This window comes from Cariama cristata, unplaced genomic scaffold, assembly GCF_000690535.1.
Source record: "Cariama cristata isolate BGI_N322 unplaced genomic scaffold, ASM69053v1 scaffold10716, whole genome shotgun sequence".
NCBI classification, from domain to species: domain Eukaryota; kingdom Metazoa; phylum Chordata; class Aves; order Cariamiformes; family Cariamidae; genus Cariama; species Cariama cristata.
The window spans coordinates 10,348-27,659 of NW_009623848.1; the positions used below are offsets into that span (position 1 = coordinate 10,348).

Here is a 17,312-nt window from a genome sequence, read left to right on the forward strand (position 1 = left end):
TTGTTCCCTGAGCTATAGAAAAAAAAAGTGTCAGTGTTCAGTGCTGTGCAATGCTCTCTGGGCAGGTGAAGAGTTGTGCACAGGATCTCTTGGGGGCTGGGGGGTATCGTCCCAGGCGTCATGTGAATAAGGTGCACGGTACACTCATTATGAAGTTAAGTAAATGGCTCTTTTGAGTTCTCTGTCCAGGAAAACTGCTGGGATTAAGAAGTTTGTGATGTTCAATGCATGAAATGCAGGTGAACCTACTAGATGTTGGATAAAGAGAGTTGAGATTATGTCTTTATTTTGTTTCAGGGCTAAAATATTGTAGAACTGTGAGACTTTATTTGATACCTGTGATACTCACAGATGTGCTGGTACAGTTTTCTGACTCAGTCATATGGTAAAGCAAGATATTTTCAAATGCTGCAGCCCAGGAAGTCTAGAAATGCAAAATTCTTTTTTTTTGTTTTATACCTGCTCAAGGTTCAAGCTCGGATTAGTACGCACTGGACGTTGACTGTTATCAAATGAAGGTGTTTGTTATTACTTCTAGGGTTGAGATGCATGTTTATATTTAGGCTTCAGCTCTAATGAATTTACTTTAACCGCTAGTTTAAATTCCATTTAAAAAAGCAATTAACTTGACTAGGAACCATGTATTTTTTGTGAAGGTATGTTGTTTTTTTTCTCTTCTTTATGAATATAGGTGTGTTCTCCTCCCAAATTCCTTCCATTGTCTTACTAGAAACAGCTGCCCCCCCCCCATTCTCATAATACAGTAATTTCTAGCATTAATATTAGTGTATTTTTTCAACGTTGCTACTGTATTTTCCTGAAAAACACACATTTGTGTAAATAGATGCTACTTCAAAATAAAATGCCAGCTGTAGGCAAAAACTCAGGCTTGTGAATTGTCTTGTAGGTAGAAAGCGAAAAGCACAGAACAGAATTTGAAGGTGTCCAGATCAACATTGAGCAAATTTTCATTACCACTTTTAAAAACAAGCATTCCTTCTTTTCACACTTCAGTTTTTAAATGTCTTTTCTTTTAGAGAAAATATTCCTAAATAGTAGCGTGTAAGTAAACTTATAAAAGTTCATGTACTTGTAAAGTTCCAAGAACTGCAGTGTGAATAGGTCTTTCTCTGTACATAACAATCAGACCTCTTTGATTTGGTGAAAGGGTTTGAGATTTGGTTTCAGTTCCAGGATGTGGTAACTGTACACTTTAGAGATAATCATGGAAAAAAATTATGGTAACTACTCAACAGGGGAAAAAAAAAAAAGGGAGAACGGACCCCCCCAAAACTCCCCCAAATCAACTTCCTAGTAATTAACCTTCATGTTTAGTATAGAATTTTGTATTCCTTTTCAGTAGGCTGGAGCTATCATTCAGACAATTGTTTCATCAAATTCTTGCCAGGAAAAGCAGTCTTTGGCGTTTTGGAATTGGAAACTCCAGTTGATTCTGCAGTGACGTGAAACGTGCCCCTGAATTCAACACCATGGTTTGTCAGGTTTGGGATAGAAGCAGCAGGCCCAGTATTTATTTATTTATTTATTGTTAAAAAAACTAGTAAAATGAGTTCTGTGTCCACTAGATGACAGTATGGTTCAATCTTCCAGCAAACTCCGTCTGTAATTGCTCGTTCTCATCGGCTTCCCAATATATAGATGATTTTGTTGTAAGCACGGCCATGCAAAGGCAGGATCAAGCTCGGTGCTTGCATTATGTGGGTGCCCTTTGCCATGCTTTAAACTCCTGGTGTGTGGCTCCATCGGCCCTGCCAGCTTCTTATCAAAGGGCAGTTTCCTCCGTCACCAACAGGTACCTAACCAGGATGGTTTCGGGGAGGCTTTTTCCTTATTTCTGCAATCTACGATGTGCTCCCACTATCAGTTGCCAAATACGGAAGGATTTAGGGTGGTGACCAGGTTCTCCTTTCCATCCTGCCTCTCTCTTCCTTAAAGACTCTGGGCATACTGAGGGAAAGTGCTACAAAGTCTGTGTTTTCCAGGCCTTGCACTAACAGAACTGAGCAATAAAGGGACCGGAAAAAGGTATTGCTATTTCTTTTACCCATCAGTCTCCCTTGTTGGTGTTCTGTAATCCTGCTTAATTTACAAGCACTCATGGAGGTGAGCTACTCTTTGTAGGATGTCTGTGGGAAGTAACAGATTACTCAACATTTCTGGGAATAAATAATTGCACATATCATCACTCTGGAAGAAATTGTGCCATTTTATTGAAGATTTTTTCCTTTTGCAGTACAGTAGCATATAAAATTATGAATGATCATGGATAATTTATTAGCAAAAATTTTTTCTCTAAAATGGGTCATACCATCAGGAAACACAGTCAAAGATATGTGGTTCACATAAAGAACTCGCCAGTACAATTTGCAAGTATCTATAGCAGTTAATGTATTATTAAGTGCAATGTTATCCATACATATATAAAGAGATCTTACAGATCAGTTAGCTGAGTTATCAGTCTTAAACAGAGGAATCCATAGTCTCAAAATCTGTATGCACAACTTGCCTGCCAATTTTGAATTACTTATCTGAAAAATAATAAAAAATAATAATCAAGGATTGTTCATGAACATGATGCTGCAGTTGCCTAGATTTGAATTGGAAAATTTGCTGGGGTGAGAAATTGCCAATCAATCAATTAATTATTTCCCGAGTCAGAAAATGCAGATGAAAACTAATTTCTTTCAACTGAAAAATAAGTTTTCCAGTTCATCTTGACTTAATATTTTACACTGTTTTGATTTCTTGAAAATAAAAATGTTCAATATGTCATGAAAAGTAATTCTTTTTTCAGTCTTTGATCATCTGGAGGGTGGGAAATTCTCCATACTTGTCACCCTTTTGCAGAGCAGAAAAGATAAATCATAACATATGTGCAGAAGTGTGGGGAAAAATATGCTTTCTTAGATTAGTTTACTGCACTCCAGGTTTTTTCCCAATGGAAAATATTAATAAATATACAACTGGAGTGTTAACCACCTTTCTGGGGAAAAAAAGGAGCAGAACAATCAGAAAGCACAAGATCCAGGCACTTCAAAACTAGAAAATTGATTTCTTTCAATTTCCAACAACTGAAGCAAAATTAAGGTTTCAAATTGAAACAAAATATTCTATTGCACTCTGGCTGCTGAAATAAAACTACTTCTAAAACTATGATATGTTAGTAGAAAAAGGAAAAAAAAAAAAAAAAAACCACCAAACCCCTAAATATTTTAATCAGAAAAGTTTGAAAGACTTTTTTTTTCTTCCAATCTGTTTTCAATAGGAACTTAATAGAGTGCTATTTTGATTTTCCTGCTAGCTCTGTTGTATATTGTTCAGTGTAGGCTTATCCTATATAACATGACTGAGTCATGTTCACGAGGAGGTGGGTACCAGCTGCATCTGCCCAAGGATACTGCTTCATAAAACAAAAGAAACATACAGCTAACATAAGAAAGAAAAGTCAAGTGTAAACCAGCACATTTTGAGTGGTCTGTCGTAACATGTTTTTTGACTTTTGTTTGCGGAGAAACAGTGACAGGCTGTTTTAGTTAAAACCTATCAGCTATTGGGTTCTAATCTGACCCACTTCCTTTACTTAATCCCATACTCCTTTATAACTTTGGCTGGCTTGCTGCTGAAGCTCTCAGGTGTATCGAGAGGAACAGAGTGAAAATTTGAGCTTCCCTTGACAGTACGATACTCATCAAAATTGTGTTGACAAAGAGATTAAAATTCAGCCTCATCAAGGCAGAGTTTAGGGGAGAAGAATTCTAAAGGTTCTGAAATTTGTAATATTGTCCTTCCTTTTGCAGGATTTGTCAAGGCTTAACAATTAATAAGACAGAGCAAGGAAACGATGGACATTTCTGTCAGATCCCCAAGTAGGGATGGGGGGGGATCTTCAGCTAGTCAACCATTTATAATCCCATGGACGCGCTCTCAGGAGCATTATCATAAGAATGTGAGATGATGCAAACAGCAGCTGTTCTCATTAGAAACCTAGGCCTTTTCTTGTGGTTGCCTCCTCGACACTCATGCCTCCCATCACCCCAGGCACTCAGGACCGTTAGATCTCCTGTATGAAATGCTATCTATTGATGGATTGAGAGACTTCCACAGCAAGTCCAGCTGTTTGTGAATAATGCCACTGGTACTTGCCTCAACAGACTTGTAACGCAGCACCGGGCTGCCAGATATACCAGCTTTTGGATATGGTGTCAATATGACCAGTCGATTGAGTTTTGCAGCAAAAATAATTAGTCTTCTGGTCAAAGTCCGCTTTGGACATTTATGTCCAGCTTTCTAAATCCCACCCACCCACTCTGCAGTGTTCAGACAGAGTAGTCTTCCCTCTTTGTCAGTGGATTAGCAGTTGCTGCACTGTAGTTTCGAGGTGACCTTATGTCTTTGATGGAAGAACCAATGCCAGTCTATTAAGTTTTTAGAGTGGTGGATAATCTGGGACTAGCTTCATGTCAATGTGTGAGGGAGCAAATAGAAGAGGTCTTAATCCTCCTTTTACTAACCACACCTTTAATCCCAAATTTTGTTTCCAGAGGCTAGCCTTCAAGTCTGTTGTGAACTGCGTTGCTGAACACTGTGGAAAAATTCAGAAACGTAGCCATGAGTGCGAAGTCGTATATTGCTTTTTTTTTTTTTTTCCTGAATGCCACCAGGAAGGAAGGAAGGAATTAAACACCCTTGGAAACATATGGTCTTCTCTGGCCTGTTTTATCCCTGTCCTTTGTGGAGATTAAGTCTGAGGCAGAGCCCCAGCTCTATCATCTAGAAAAGCATTTCTTTGTTTCCATCTTGCTTCTATCGACTTGAGTTTATTTGGCATAATATAGCTCTCCATAAGCCACAGAGCATGTGGAGCTGCAGATGAATGAAGGGTCTCCGGGCTGTGAAATCTTTTTTATTAGTAGTTCCCTGTGGCAGTTCTAGGTCCCCATAGGAAAAGACAGAGCTGTTCTACTTTATTAACCTGGCGTTCAGACTACATTGATCTCATTGGCCCATATTTAATGGTAAAAAAGGAACTATTTTAATGGTTTTACAGGAAGAATTTAAAGTGGGAAGGTGATATTTTGTGACTTTTGAATGAGAGGGAGGTGAAGCACTCTCCATTTCAGTATTCCATGAAGCAAGACCCAAACCTACCCCTGGCTTTGCAGAACCATGACCAAGTGAAAAACAGCATAGCCAGCCTTGGTTTTGTTTGATTCTCTAAAACTGGCTGTCTTCAAAAGGGAGTGGGAGTAATCATAGAAAAAACAGAGGAAAGGAACGGAAAAACCTGAATAGTCTGAAGGCATTACTTGTTTTTTTTTTGTTGTTGTTTTTTTTTGTTTGTTTGTTTAAGTGGGACAAATGGTTTGTTCTTATACAAAGAGAAACTAAGATCAGTAGGGTAAAACTGAAAAAGAAAAAATTGTAAACAGAACATAATGACCTATTTCCCAGCAACAGACTCTGAGAGTGGAATAATGTCTCAAGTGGACTGAGATCTATCCTGCCTTCTAGGAAATAAATAGGGATTTGAAAGAAAATGAGTGACTACCGCAATTTTCAGAGGCGAGTTGACAGGAGGGTGGGCTTTGGGGGACTGTTATCCGTGACAACAGAATCTGCATTTGCGCTTGGGTTCTTCTGGCACTGTGGCTCCTTGACTCCTCCTCGGTGTTCATATTTCAGTTTTTTAACCCAGCTGAGCTCTGCATCTGGCTGCTTTTCTGGTAGGTCATCCTTCAGCTTGTGTGCAAGAGGCATGTGCTATTTACCTGCTCTCCATATTCAATTTAGCCTATTTTATCTTCACCATATGCTGGTTTTGGTCAAATTGGACCTTCTCATCATGACTTTCGTCGATAATCTAATCTATAATCCCAGCAGTTTAAGCTGATGTTCAGCCCCTGAAGCAAGACTGTGATTTGTGTACCCATAGCTTTATTTGTGTTAATGGGGAAAAAATATTAGCAATGCTGTACCTTTCTTATCTCAGATAGTCTTGAACTGTTTCCTCTATCCTTTCCTTTCCTCTTTCTCCACATGTTCTTGTACTTGCTCCTCTGCATACAGGCACATACCAACAGACCCACATGCTGACAAACTGTGTGTTTTGCTTAGGTGCGACATGAAAACAAGTGTGTTGCTCTTGAGAGATGCCCGTGCTTTCACAACGGAAGAGAATATGCCAAGGGAGAGACAGTGACTAGTGACTGCAACACCTGGTGAGCCCCTGGAACTGCATTTCTCTGTTTTTTCTCTAGGGCACCTAATATATTTCTGATAGAAGCAAATATAATTTGCTTAACAGATCTATTTTATATAAAGTCAGGTTTTGCAGCGTAGTAAGGCACATACTGCACAGACCAGCGTATTCCCTTCGCATGTTGCATTAAGACCCGTGCAATATCTGGCAAACTCTACCTGGTACCTTACAAATAGGTAGTCTACATGTCTGTGCAGGTCCTCTGTAGCTACTAACTGGTGGATTTACTCCTTGATCTTGGAACACAAGATAACAATATAGGAGCTCCTCTGGGGTGGGAGGAATGGAGCCTGCCCTTTGTTGCTAAGCTCTACTGTCATACTTCCCTTTTCTTACTGTTCGGGGCCCTTCAGATCAGGCCTTTTCAGCCAGAAGTATGCATCACCAGAAATGGTGTGATGTGCCAGCTATAATATGACAGGAGCTCTCCAGGAAAGTGTTAAAGGATCAGGCAGAAACAGAGTTGACCTCAATGAGTGCTCAGTCCATTGATATATTAAAAAAAAAAAAAAAAAGAGAGGAAAAAAAGAAGAGGGAGTTGGTGATATCTTCTAACAAGAAAAGAGTAAGTGCTCCATGTCTTTCACCCACATATCCCTATCTATCCTGTTTGATTCTTGAAAAAGAATTTGTAGGTTCAAAAGAAAGTGCTGGGCTGAGAGATTTGCATGGAGGGAAGCCCTCAGCACAGCCTTGGATAAAGAATGGGGTATTTACCTGCTGGACAATTCTTGGCTTCTGCCTGCACAGCACACTTGCTGCATTGGAGGTGCTTTGCTCTCCATGTGTGCTTGTGGAGGGAATGGTGGCTCTTTCCTGCAGAGCTCCAAGAGTCCCAGGTGTAGGACATCCAGCCACCAGCAGTGTGAAGACTGTGTTCTTTTTAAACTTAGACTTCAGAATCTCTCCTACATTTTTACCTGAAATGTCCCTGCCCAGCTCTGTGGCACCCTGAGGAGCAGCAATTCTGTTATCTTCTGTATGACTGAGTGGAGTTGGATCGGAGAATCAGCACAGTTAAAGAGTCATTTGGTTTGGTTTTTTGTTTTGTGCTTTGATATCTGACCAACAGTGATTTCAAGCGTTGTATTTTTAAACTAGTGGGACTGCTCCTAACTAGTCTAACTTAGACTTGGATATAAGGTTTTACAGTTTTATATGGAAATATCGACCTTCCAGTGTTTTGTTTCATTTTTTTCCTTTGCAGCTACATATTACATTGTGAATCATATACTATAATTAGACCTGGGGAAAAGTAGGTTTGAAAGGCAGAAAGTGGAGGAGAAGTTTGTATTTTTACATAGATGCACATACTATAAGCTGCTTAGGTCGCATCTACATAAAAGTGACTCGGCTGAAAAACAGACACAATGACAATTTTATTGAAACAAGAACAGCAAGGTGTAAAACTTCTAGGTGTTGTGAAATTTGCAAGATCCTTCACAATAACTATACACAGTCTTTTTATTTTCAGTCATTCTTATAATCTTCAATCTTAAAATAGTTACAGCCATGTTGCTTCATTCTTGTAACTGCCCTTTTGTTTCTGGCAATGCCATTTGAAGTGACATTTCCTCTAATAAATAGAATTTTCTTCAATGTCAGAGTCAAGAAAATGTTAGAAATCATGCTGCTTCTCATTGATAAAAAGCTCATCCTCTCATTTTAGGTATTCTTGAATGTGAAAGTAAAATTGGAAATAAGGTCCCTTCAAAAATGTCACTAGGGCTCTTTTGAATTATGTGACTTTGAAAAGTTTCATGATAGTTCTCAGCAAATATCAAGTCAAATGTCATTTAGAAAGTGATATAGGAAATTACTATTGCTTTGAGAATTAACAAGAGTCAAGAGTCTGCATTTTGGAGGTCAGATCTTCCTTTTCTTTTGTTTTTGCTTTTTGTACTGCTGTTGCAGGAGTTCTCATTCTCACTTGTTCTTAGCCAGATGTGAACACCTGCAAACGCAATGTATGAGCCAGAGGTGTCAGATTTGGCGTTTACATTCGACTTGACATATGGGAGACCCTAATTCATGAACAACGGAATGTCTCCAAGTCTAAGCCAGTGGCAAAACTTTTGTTATGCTATATATTGGGAATTCATTGTAGAGCTTAGTGAAAATTTCGGAATAACATTTATGAAGCAGTACACAGCCGAAATTTGCTAATCTGAATTTTGCTACACCGCATAATTTATAATCTGTCCATGCACAAAATCTTGGTCTTGCTCTACCTATTAGCAGAGATTTAATAGCAGAGGGTGGAATAGGTTTCATGTTAACGACCTTTCATTGTTTGAAGAAAATGTATTGCACAATATTTATTGTGCAGTGAAGCGTTACCAGGATTAAACAATGCTTACGCTTGGGTTAGGCATTACTAGAGAACTCGATTCAGTACCTGTTTTTTCTTTGGTTAACAATTTGATCTTGGGAAAGTACTTCGGGTTTTTTTATCCCTGAGTTTTTACATCTGTAAAGCAGGGGTAGAATTGCCCTTTCCGTGCCCTTATAGAGCTCGATTAGAAAATCCCTGGGGCAGTAATGGTGTCCATCTGCATTTAGTAGACGAATGTTTCTCCAACCTCAAGCAAGATATTGCTAATTAGATTATTAAGTTATTATTTTATTAGATTATTAGATATAGTGTCAGATGCTATTTCAACTCCCTAAAATTAATAATGAACAAAAGAGTGAGCAGATTTTATGCTTCACTGACCTTGTTTTTTATTTTGTTTGCTCAGTCTCTTGCTAGTTAGCAAATCCATTTATTTCACTGATCAAAAGCCCATGCATGCAAGGGAAAGAAACCCTTTCGTTCTGTGGCAAGGCTTGTGTTTCTCCAGGATTCCTCTGGAAAAGGGCAACAGGACAGGGTGGATGCTGTGAAGTCTCTTCTTATCTTTATTTCTTACTTTCCCTCTTTCATTAACATGAGCATGTTTACCTCCCCGAGCCTTATTTATCAGTGTACCATGTAAGATTTAGATTATTGGGTATCATAGCAGTGAAAGCATACAAATGTTCTTGGAAACTCTCAGAAATTTAATAATGATTGGTGTTGAATGTGGTTCGTTTGGTGTCATCGTGAAGACTATTTTTCCTTCTGTTTATTAGACTGGAATAATTACTCTGAAACCAATTGACTTACACCAAGATAAGAGAATTGGCTTTCTTTGCATTTTAAATATCCGCTCAAAAGATTGTGACCATGTGTTGGTTTTGTTTTGTTCTGTTTTGTTTTATAAAACAGACCAAAAACCAAAACAACAAAGAAAAACAAGAGTGCAAAAGAAGTGAAACAAAGAAAAGAACACTGTCCCTTTTGTTGTGGCATCGCCACTTTTGTACGATAATGACGGTGCAGTACAGCTGCCTCAGCGGTGTGGATATAATGATGTCAAGGCCTTAACCCTGCGTCTGCTCTTCAGAATTCCCCTCCCCCTGAAAAAAACAAGGCAGAATCTTGTTTTGCTCTGCATGTCAGGATGTTCCCTTTTTTTTTTTTCCCTTGCATATTCTGTGCTTGTGAGGAAATCTAGGAGGTGTCCTCAACAACGTCATTTGCAGGCTGTACAGGCAGGGAACCACTGCTGTATCTCCTTTCATGATCGGGAGTCTTGTCACATCTCCTGTTGTGTAAACCGAGATTTAGCTTGGAGTCTTATTTGTATGTCGCCAAAATTGAATTCTCCTGTAGGGCAGATGTTCTGGTTCAATCACCACAGGGGACAGTATCACACCCTAGGACATTCCTCAGAGGGTGTATGTGTACCTATGTTCAGAAAAAGAAATATTTCTATCCTCATGGGTGTTCATGTCAGACCGTGATGTGGTGTCTCCAATTGCTAGGTCAGATAAACTGTCATGAAGAATGAATTTAATTTAGGAACAGAGACACCTCTTTGGAGAAGGGTGGTACTACACTTAAGTATATAATCTGAACAAAAGCCACTGGGCAGACTGAATTACGGTCCTGGTCACTTGATCCCAGAAGCTGATCACCAGAGTAAGCACATGTCCTTTGGCATCAGTTGGATATTAATTTTACTACTATTTTGGCTTTTAATGAGGGAAAAATGGACAGTACTGCAAATAAAAACAGAGTTGCTGACATCATACTTCGTATTTAACCTGTAATGGTCCTTAGAGGGTAATCGATCTGTTTTTCTAAAAGGTTACTCAGAGCAGCATATCCAAAATAAAATACTAATAGTATTATGAAATATTCTAGCAGGCTCTCTCCAGGCCCCTTTTTGTAAGAGGGAAGTTCAAAAACCCCGTACTCCTACATGCAGCTTGTAAGAAAAAGGGAAATACGTTTTTTTATTCACGCAACATTTAATGCACTATTTGGATTTATGCACTGATGCTAACATATGCTAATTTATGTTAATGAGAGAGTGTGTCATCTGGTGCACAGTGGTGTAATGTAGTTATGGAAGTCCATCTAGAGAAGGATTCCAGCAGCCCAGGTATGGAGCCCTTTACGAGTACCTTCTCACGGCTGAATGCAGAGAGGATCTGCTGGGGAGATACCTGAGGACGCACCCCAGCACAGACAACTACAGGGGTTCCTCACGGAGCTGCAGATAAATGCCTGGGTTAAGGCACAGAGGGGAACAATGCTCCTGCTTGGTCTGCAGTTGGTTACTCCTTGACCCAGGCCCAGGAAAAAGGCAAAATAGTAGCTTACCACCACTTGTGTGTCTCTTGGAAAGTCTCCAGATCATGAGCTTCTGGAGGCAGAAACTTTTGCTCTTTTGCTTTGCCTAAAGCACCTTGCATTCTCTTGCTTATTATGTACATTGGAAATTACCAGAACTGTCACTGACTCGTTTCCTCTGTTACAGTGTGTGCCGTGGTCGAAAGTGGGAGTGCACCAAAAATCTGTGTGATGGCATCTGCACTGTTATTGGAACAGCTCATTATTTGACATTTGACGGACTGAAATATAAGTTTCCAGGAAACTGTGAATATGTATTAGTTCAGGTAAGAACATGTCAAATGCCAAAGCTGCCAAACATATAAGGCGTTTTACACCAGGAGAGAAGTCCAATGTTTGGATAAATCACAGTAAAGTATTCTTAATTACTAAACCAGATGTATGGTAGAGGAGAGCAGAGCTTATTAATGACTTCAAAGATGTCTTGAGAACTTTGAAGATTGCATTGTGTTCTATAGAAATGAGTTAGGTTGTTACGTGTCTAACTGGCAGTCATAAAGCATATGATAGCAGCATGGTACAGAGAGGAGCCGTCTGAATCTCATCTCTAACAAGGAATTGTAGATATGTGTAAATCAATCTTTCCTCGTTCTCCGCTAGCCTGTTTATCCTGTAGTGATGGTTTGCTGTCTGACGGAGTGAGACAAGGAGTGCTCAGTGAACCTTCCCTAAACGTGTCCAGAGGACAGGCTCTGCTCATTCACTTCGGCCAAGTCACTGTCCTGTTCTGTGCACCAGCCTGTTTGGAGTACACTGATGATACCAATTTCCTTTGCAGCAAAGAGGAGAGGTGGATAAAGGCATAGCACACTAACATCAACAGCAACCAGGAATTTAGAGTTAAATAAGATTAAGGCTCATCTACGGATGCAAATCATTGTGTATTTAAAAATGCGTGTGCAAAAGAAGAAGGATTTGTTTGAAAATTTGGTCTAACGCTAGATAGATCTGCTGCTAATTGATAGCAAGTCTTCTGCAGTTACAAAGTGACGTGTTTCTTGGGTGGGCTACGATTTTCCCCACAGACCCTTTTCATGAAGCACATTCTTCCTTGCAGTTCTCCTTGGGCAGGAAAGTGTGATCAAGCCATCTCTGGCTAGATCTTTGAAATATGCTCCTGCTTTGGTGCCAGCTGGATTACCTTAGAAGAATGTTTGCTCTCACACTAGTGAGAGCTCTGTGTAAAGGTCTTATGGGCAGTAGTAGGATACAGTACTACGAACCTACTTAAAATGAAAATGAGATCTGTTTTCCTCAGATGACGCATAGAGGCAACTATAGACAGGATCTTTTTCTTAAAAAGTGTGTACTGGAAAAAAACCAAACCAACAAACCCAAAAAACTAAAAGGTCTCAGAGTCATGAGTCATCATATAGATGTAGTACTAACTCTCCATGCATCTCAGAAATATTTGCCTTAAATCAATACATTAAACTACATAATTGCTCCCCAAGAAAAAGGTTGACGTTATTGTAATTATTATTCATGTACACTTGGGAAAACATGGGCTCAAGACTGTGCAAGAAGTCTCTTTCTAACCCTTCTTCCTAATCTAACCTTCTAGGTTTATATTCTTATTTTATCGTTAAAGCTGCAGAGTCTTGTTTTCACTGTTAAATCAATTAATATCTGTGTAATTAAGATGTACAATCTGCCCATTGTACATCATTAAAATATTGCAGACACTGTAATAGCATGGGTGCTCCCTGCCAAAAAATACCCTGCAAAATATGCACGTGTGTGTGTCACTGGCAGAGTGTGCTTCATTCTTTAAGGAGTGGACCACATGAATGTCAACACTAAGCAGAAAATAAATTAATATGGGCACAGTTGGCATGCCAACATATATCCTACTGGCCACAGATTACACAGGGTATTGTTTGAGGCTTCCTTTTTCTCCATAGATCTGTATGTGTTTTTCAAATGTTCCACGTTAATGACACATTCATTTATTTTCATCCAATAGGATTTCTGCAAGGATGACTCTGGAACATTCCGGATACTTATTTCAAATGAAGGCTGTGGCTTCACTGGAGAAAAGTGCACCAAAAGGGTTACCATTCTGTATGAAAGTGGGGAAATAGAGTTGTTTAATGGAAATGTAAGTACGCTCTCTTTCTTTCCCTTTTTTGAGGAAAAGAATTTCAGGTTGTTTAGTAAGATGAGGCATGGATGACCTCATGCTTAGTGGTTCTTGATCATAAAATGAACAGATTAGCAAGATTATAATTATCCATTTTGCTCCCAAAGGTATAATGCCATTTTGGTATTTCTGCTTGATGCCAACAAATTTATCTCTGATAAGAATGCTGTTCAATGCAAGCTCGTATGAGGGCTGCCCTTTCTAAACATGGGAGGTCTAAGTCTATTTCAAGCTACATTAAGTGCAAGGAAGAGCTAAGAAGCGACTGTCCTATGACTAGTAAAACTTCGGACCTAATTTAGCCATCTGAAGTACTGAGCACACAGGAAAAAAAAAAGTCATGGCTCAAACAAGTTGATGCTGCAGAAGCAAATATCAACTATCCTTTCCCCTTTTGAATTGTCAGGTGGAAAATCCAGATGATTGGATTGTTCTTTTTCCCCCCCCTTTCCTACCAAGAATTGGCCAAGAATCACTTCCACCTCCCACATCCCTCCATGGCAGGAAACAAGCTTTCCAAATGGGTTCTTTTTTCCCCCACTTTCCTACCAAGAAACGCTGAAGAATTGGCCAAGAATCACTTCCACCTCCCACATCCCTCCATGGCAGGAAACAAGCTTTCCAAATGGCAGAGTTCAGCGCTTTGCCTTGAGCACTGGAACAATTAAGACCGTCTGTGTGTTCAAACATTACAGAGCTACAGTGGATTATAGGGTTTAAATTGCTCAGTTTTGAGAAGTACTGGACTCTGAACTGGCATCTGGACCAGAGATTTGCAAAAAATGTTCCCAGTGAAATGTGAAACCACTCTACATTTGCCTTGTTTTTGGTGCGAATTGCCTGCAAATTGCTGCGTGCCACTGATGCTTGACAGGAACACGTAAAACATGACCAGTATTAATAGTGCCTGTGCAGTGCATCTTGACAGCATATGATCCATGTAGGCTTTTGGTTGCTGAAGGAATGAACATAGGACATATGTGTTGCTCAACCAATTTTGTATTTCTACTGATAAGGAATCTCCTACCTGGGTGAGGGTGAATAGTAGTGCAGGGATCATTCCATAGAGCCAGGCTTTGTCTGAAAGCTTCTTTAGGTGACAGATTTTCAGAAAAGCTGTGATTCCGTTTGGACACCTAAAGAAGGGCCAGAGAAGACAGGAGGTGATATAGGCATCCAGCAACTCCAGCAACAGGAGGTGTTTGGTTTCTGAGAGAGTATGTCCTTGCAAGAGCTAGGTCTGTATCACAAGACTGTCCCATGACCCTGACTGAAGTTTTTGTTGTCTTTCTAGAGAGTTTAAGGCTCAGTGTAATAATATCTGGAGCAGGTTTTCTTAGAAATAACAGCAACCAAAGGAGAGATTGAGGAAAAACAACTGATATGAAGACTGTTAGGCAAATTCTCACCCAGTGATGACTTCCTACATTCTTTTTTCCCCAAGAATCCTTAGAAGCAAGCAGGAGAATCCAATCTTTTTTTACCATTAAAATGTTTCCAGCAGCATTGGTTTAAGATGATATTGTTTTGAGAGCAACTTCTAGTTTTAAGTAAATGGGCGCTTAATTGAAGTATCGGCATGTTACAGGTCTGGCTCACATTAAAAACTGAAATTATTGTGAAATCGTTTTTGCTTTTCTGAAACAAATAAATCTGCCAGTTTGCAAGGTCAAAAGTTTATGACTTCATTGTTGGGCAAAAAGCCTCCATAAACAGAAATTCTGTAATTTAGGTCAACCTCGCAGCTCAGCTTTGTCCTCCTCTGTTTTTTGCCTAAGTTTGGAAAGATGGGGACTACTATATTTAGAAATTAAGTGACCAAGTGTGACTAGACTGTATAGTAATACCTTGGGCATAGAAGATAAAAAAAGCTCCCGGTTCCTTAAATATCTTTTAACAGATCCTTCCCTAAGGACATTGAAGGCTCTTGTTAGGAGATCCTTGGAGGATGTGAACGGTCTTCTCTGAGGATAAAGGTTTCTGATAATAACCCAGAGATTAAGATAATTGAATTACGGCACTGAGCTTTCACTGAAATGAGCAAGAAAGAATGGTGGGATAAGGAAATATTTTGCCCTCAAACTAGGCAGTGGGTGAATGGTTTGTGGGCTCCTCTTTCTCCCTTGCTTTAATCACTGTTTGTACTGATTGAAAGTGTTCATCTGCCTCTTCCACAATTAAGCAGTTTTCAGTTAATGCATTAATGGTGCTTAAAGTAACAGCCATGCCAGACCTTTCTCTCCAAATGTGGTTAATAATCCTATTAGAGTTCCCATTGAAAGGTGATTATGGTGTGAAAGAAAGCATTTGAAATTAATCTCTTAAGTTCTTAGTAGCTGGAGGCGGTGAATTTGCAGCCAGAAGGAAAGAGAGAGAGGCACACAGGGGAAGTGAAAGTGATGGAAAAATGAAGAGACATTGAAAGGAATCTCTCATGATTTTTCCTGTTGGTGTAGCTGGTTGGGAAGAAAGTCCTTCCTGACTTCTGAATCAGGCTTTGGTCCTTCAGAAGCCACTGATGTGTGTGGTTCTTTCAGTTCACATTACACTTAAGTTTTGCCAGCCCTTTTGTAGCTACCTGCCTCAGGAGCTCAGAATTGTTAGTTTCCTAAAAAGATGAAATAAAAATACAATGTAATTATTCAGTGAACCATTGACCGAATAGGAAACTGATCGTTAATTGGGTATACCCTGTCCTCTTTATCAGCCCTCCTTCTGTTTAGCAGTCATTGCTTTGCACGTCAGCATTTGTGGTGAGTGTATGTTATACCCCGGGAGCACAAGGGACATTGCCACGTTCAAAATTATGGAAATGTGATGAGATTCAAATACTGTACTTGTATCCCAATTTGCTATTCGGAAGTGTGGTTTCTAAGGCAATAATTTATCCACAGTGACTTTTCAGTGTAGAGACAAGCCTGTAACCAGTCCCATACCTTGCTTACAGTTTTGCAAGTGCTCCAGAGCATCTGTATAATGTACAGGAGCTATCTGTTCTCTGAGAACATGTTTGAAAATAGCTGTTAACCTATGAGCACCTGTCCCACTGGGAAAGTGACCTGTGTGAAATAGCAATTAGGCACATGGTTGATAGTACAATGTGCTTTTCTTGTTCAGGTAAACATCAAGGTACCTCCTAAAAATGACGATGATTTCGAAGTCATGAAATCTGGCCATTATTACATCCTTTTACTGGGCAAAAGCATCAGTGTGACCTGGGATCTGGCCATGGGAGTCTCGGTTATCTTAAAAGGCAATTTCAAAGTAAGTATTTTTTTGCTTTACTTCTTATTCTCACTAAAGAATGCATTTATCCTGTCTCTGGGAATAGCATTTATTTTTATGCAGACATGCTGATAGATTTCCATGGAGTATTAGGTGCTTGCTTGAAAAGGAAGGATTTTTATTTTTTTTTGTAATACCATAAGGGTTGCTTACTTTCCCGGTAGTTCAACTGTAAGGGGTAAATTCTGGGTCGCTGGAGATGAGCTATGACAGAAAGGATGAATACTGTGATGCCTCAGAATAACTATGCCTTGAGTGATTTCTTCTGTATTCAAGAAGAGCAGGACAAGGAGCCAGATTTACTAGTGATGGTGATAGGACAGTCATGTCCAGCAATAAAATGGGATTGTAGGGACATACTCCAAATAGCCAACAGACACCACTGATCAGAGTTGTCGTCTTGCTTCCTGAAGGCCTTGGAGATAGTATGGTCCTACTTGCAGCTAAGCAGAATGGGAGTAGGAGCGAAACGGTCTCTGTGAGAGGCTATGTCTATTCTAGTGAACTTGGCAAGGCCAGGGATAATTCAGTTTTTAAGCCTCATGCCGTTAAAGCATGGGGCTAAAAAGACTTGGTAACAAAAACCTAAACCAGTCTACAGATGTAAGATTTATGTATTTTGTGTTTCTTTCCCTGCAAGGATCAAGTGTGTGGTCTGTGTGGAAATTTTGATGGAATCCAAAACAATGATTTGACCAGCAGCAATGAACATCTTGAAGTAGATCCAGTTGACTTTGGGAATTCTTGGAAAGTCAATCCATACTGTGCTGATGTTGAAAAGGTGATTGTGAATGAACTGTGAAAACTAATTAATACAGGTTACAGTATCACTCGAGCAGGCAAAGAGGTTTGAAAGGATAAAAATAAATAGAAATGGACTC

At 39.6% G+C, this 17,312-nt stretch overlaps 1 protein-coding gene across 1 annotated transcript in view; it reads left to right on the top strand.

Annotated features, from left to right (window-relative positions):
* Positions 1–17,312, top strand: part of LOC104163813 (von Willebrand factor-like) — a 46,789-nt gene that overhangs the window by 7,625 nt on the left and 21,852 nt on the right. Inside the window, exons 5-9 of the mRNA XM_009702931.1 lie at positions 6,136–6,239; positions 11,131–11,269; positions 12,970–13,104; positions 16,264–16,410; positions 17,072–17,212. Of these exons, the coding sequence (XP_009701233.1) occupies positions 6,136–6,239; positions 11,131–11,269; positions 12,970–13,104; positions 16,264–16,410; positions 17,072–17,212 (666 nt within the window). The remainder of the gene's footprint in view (positions 1–6,135; positions 6,240–11,130; positions 11,270–12,969; positions 13,105–16,263; positions 16,411–17,071; positions 17,213–17,312) is intronic.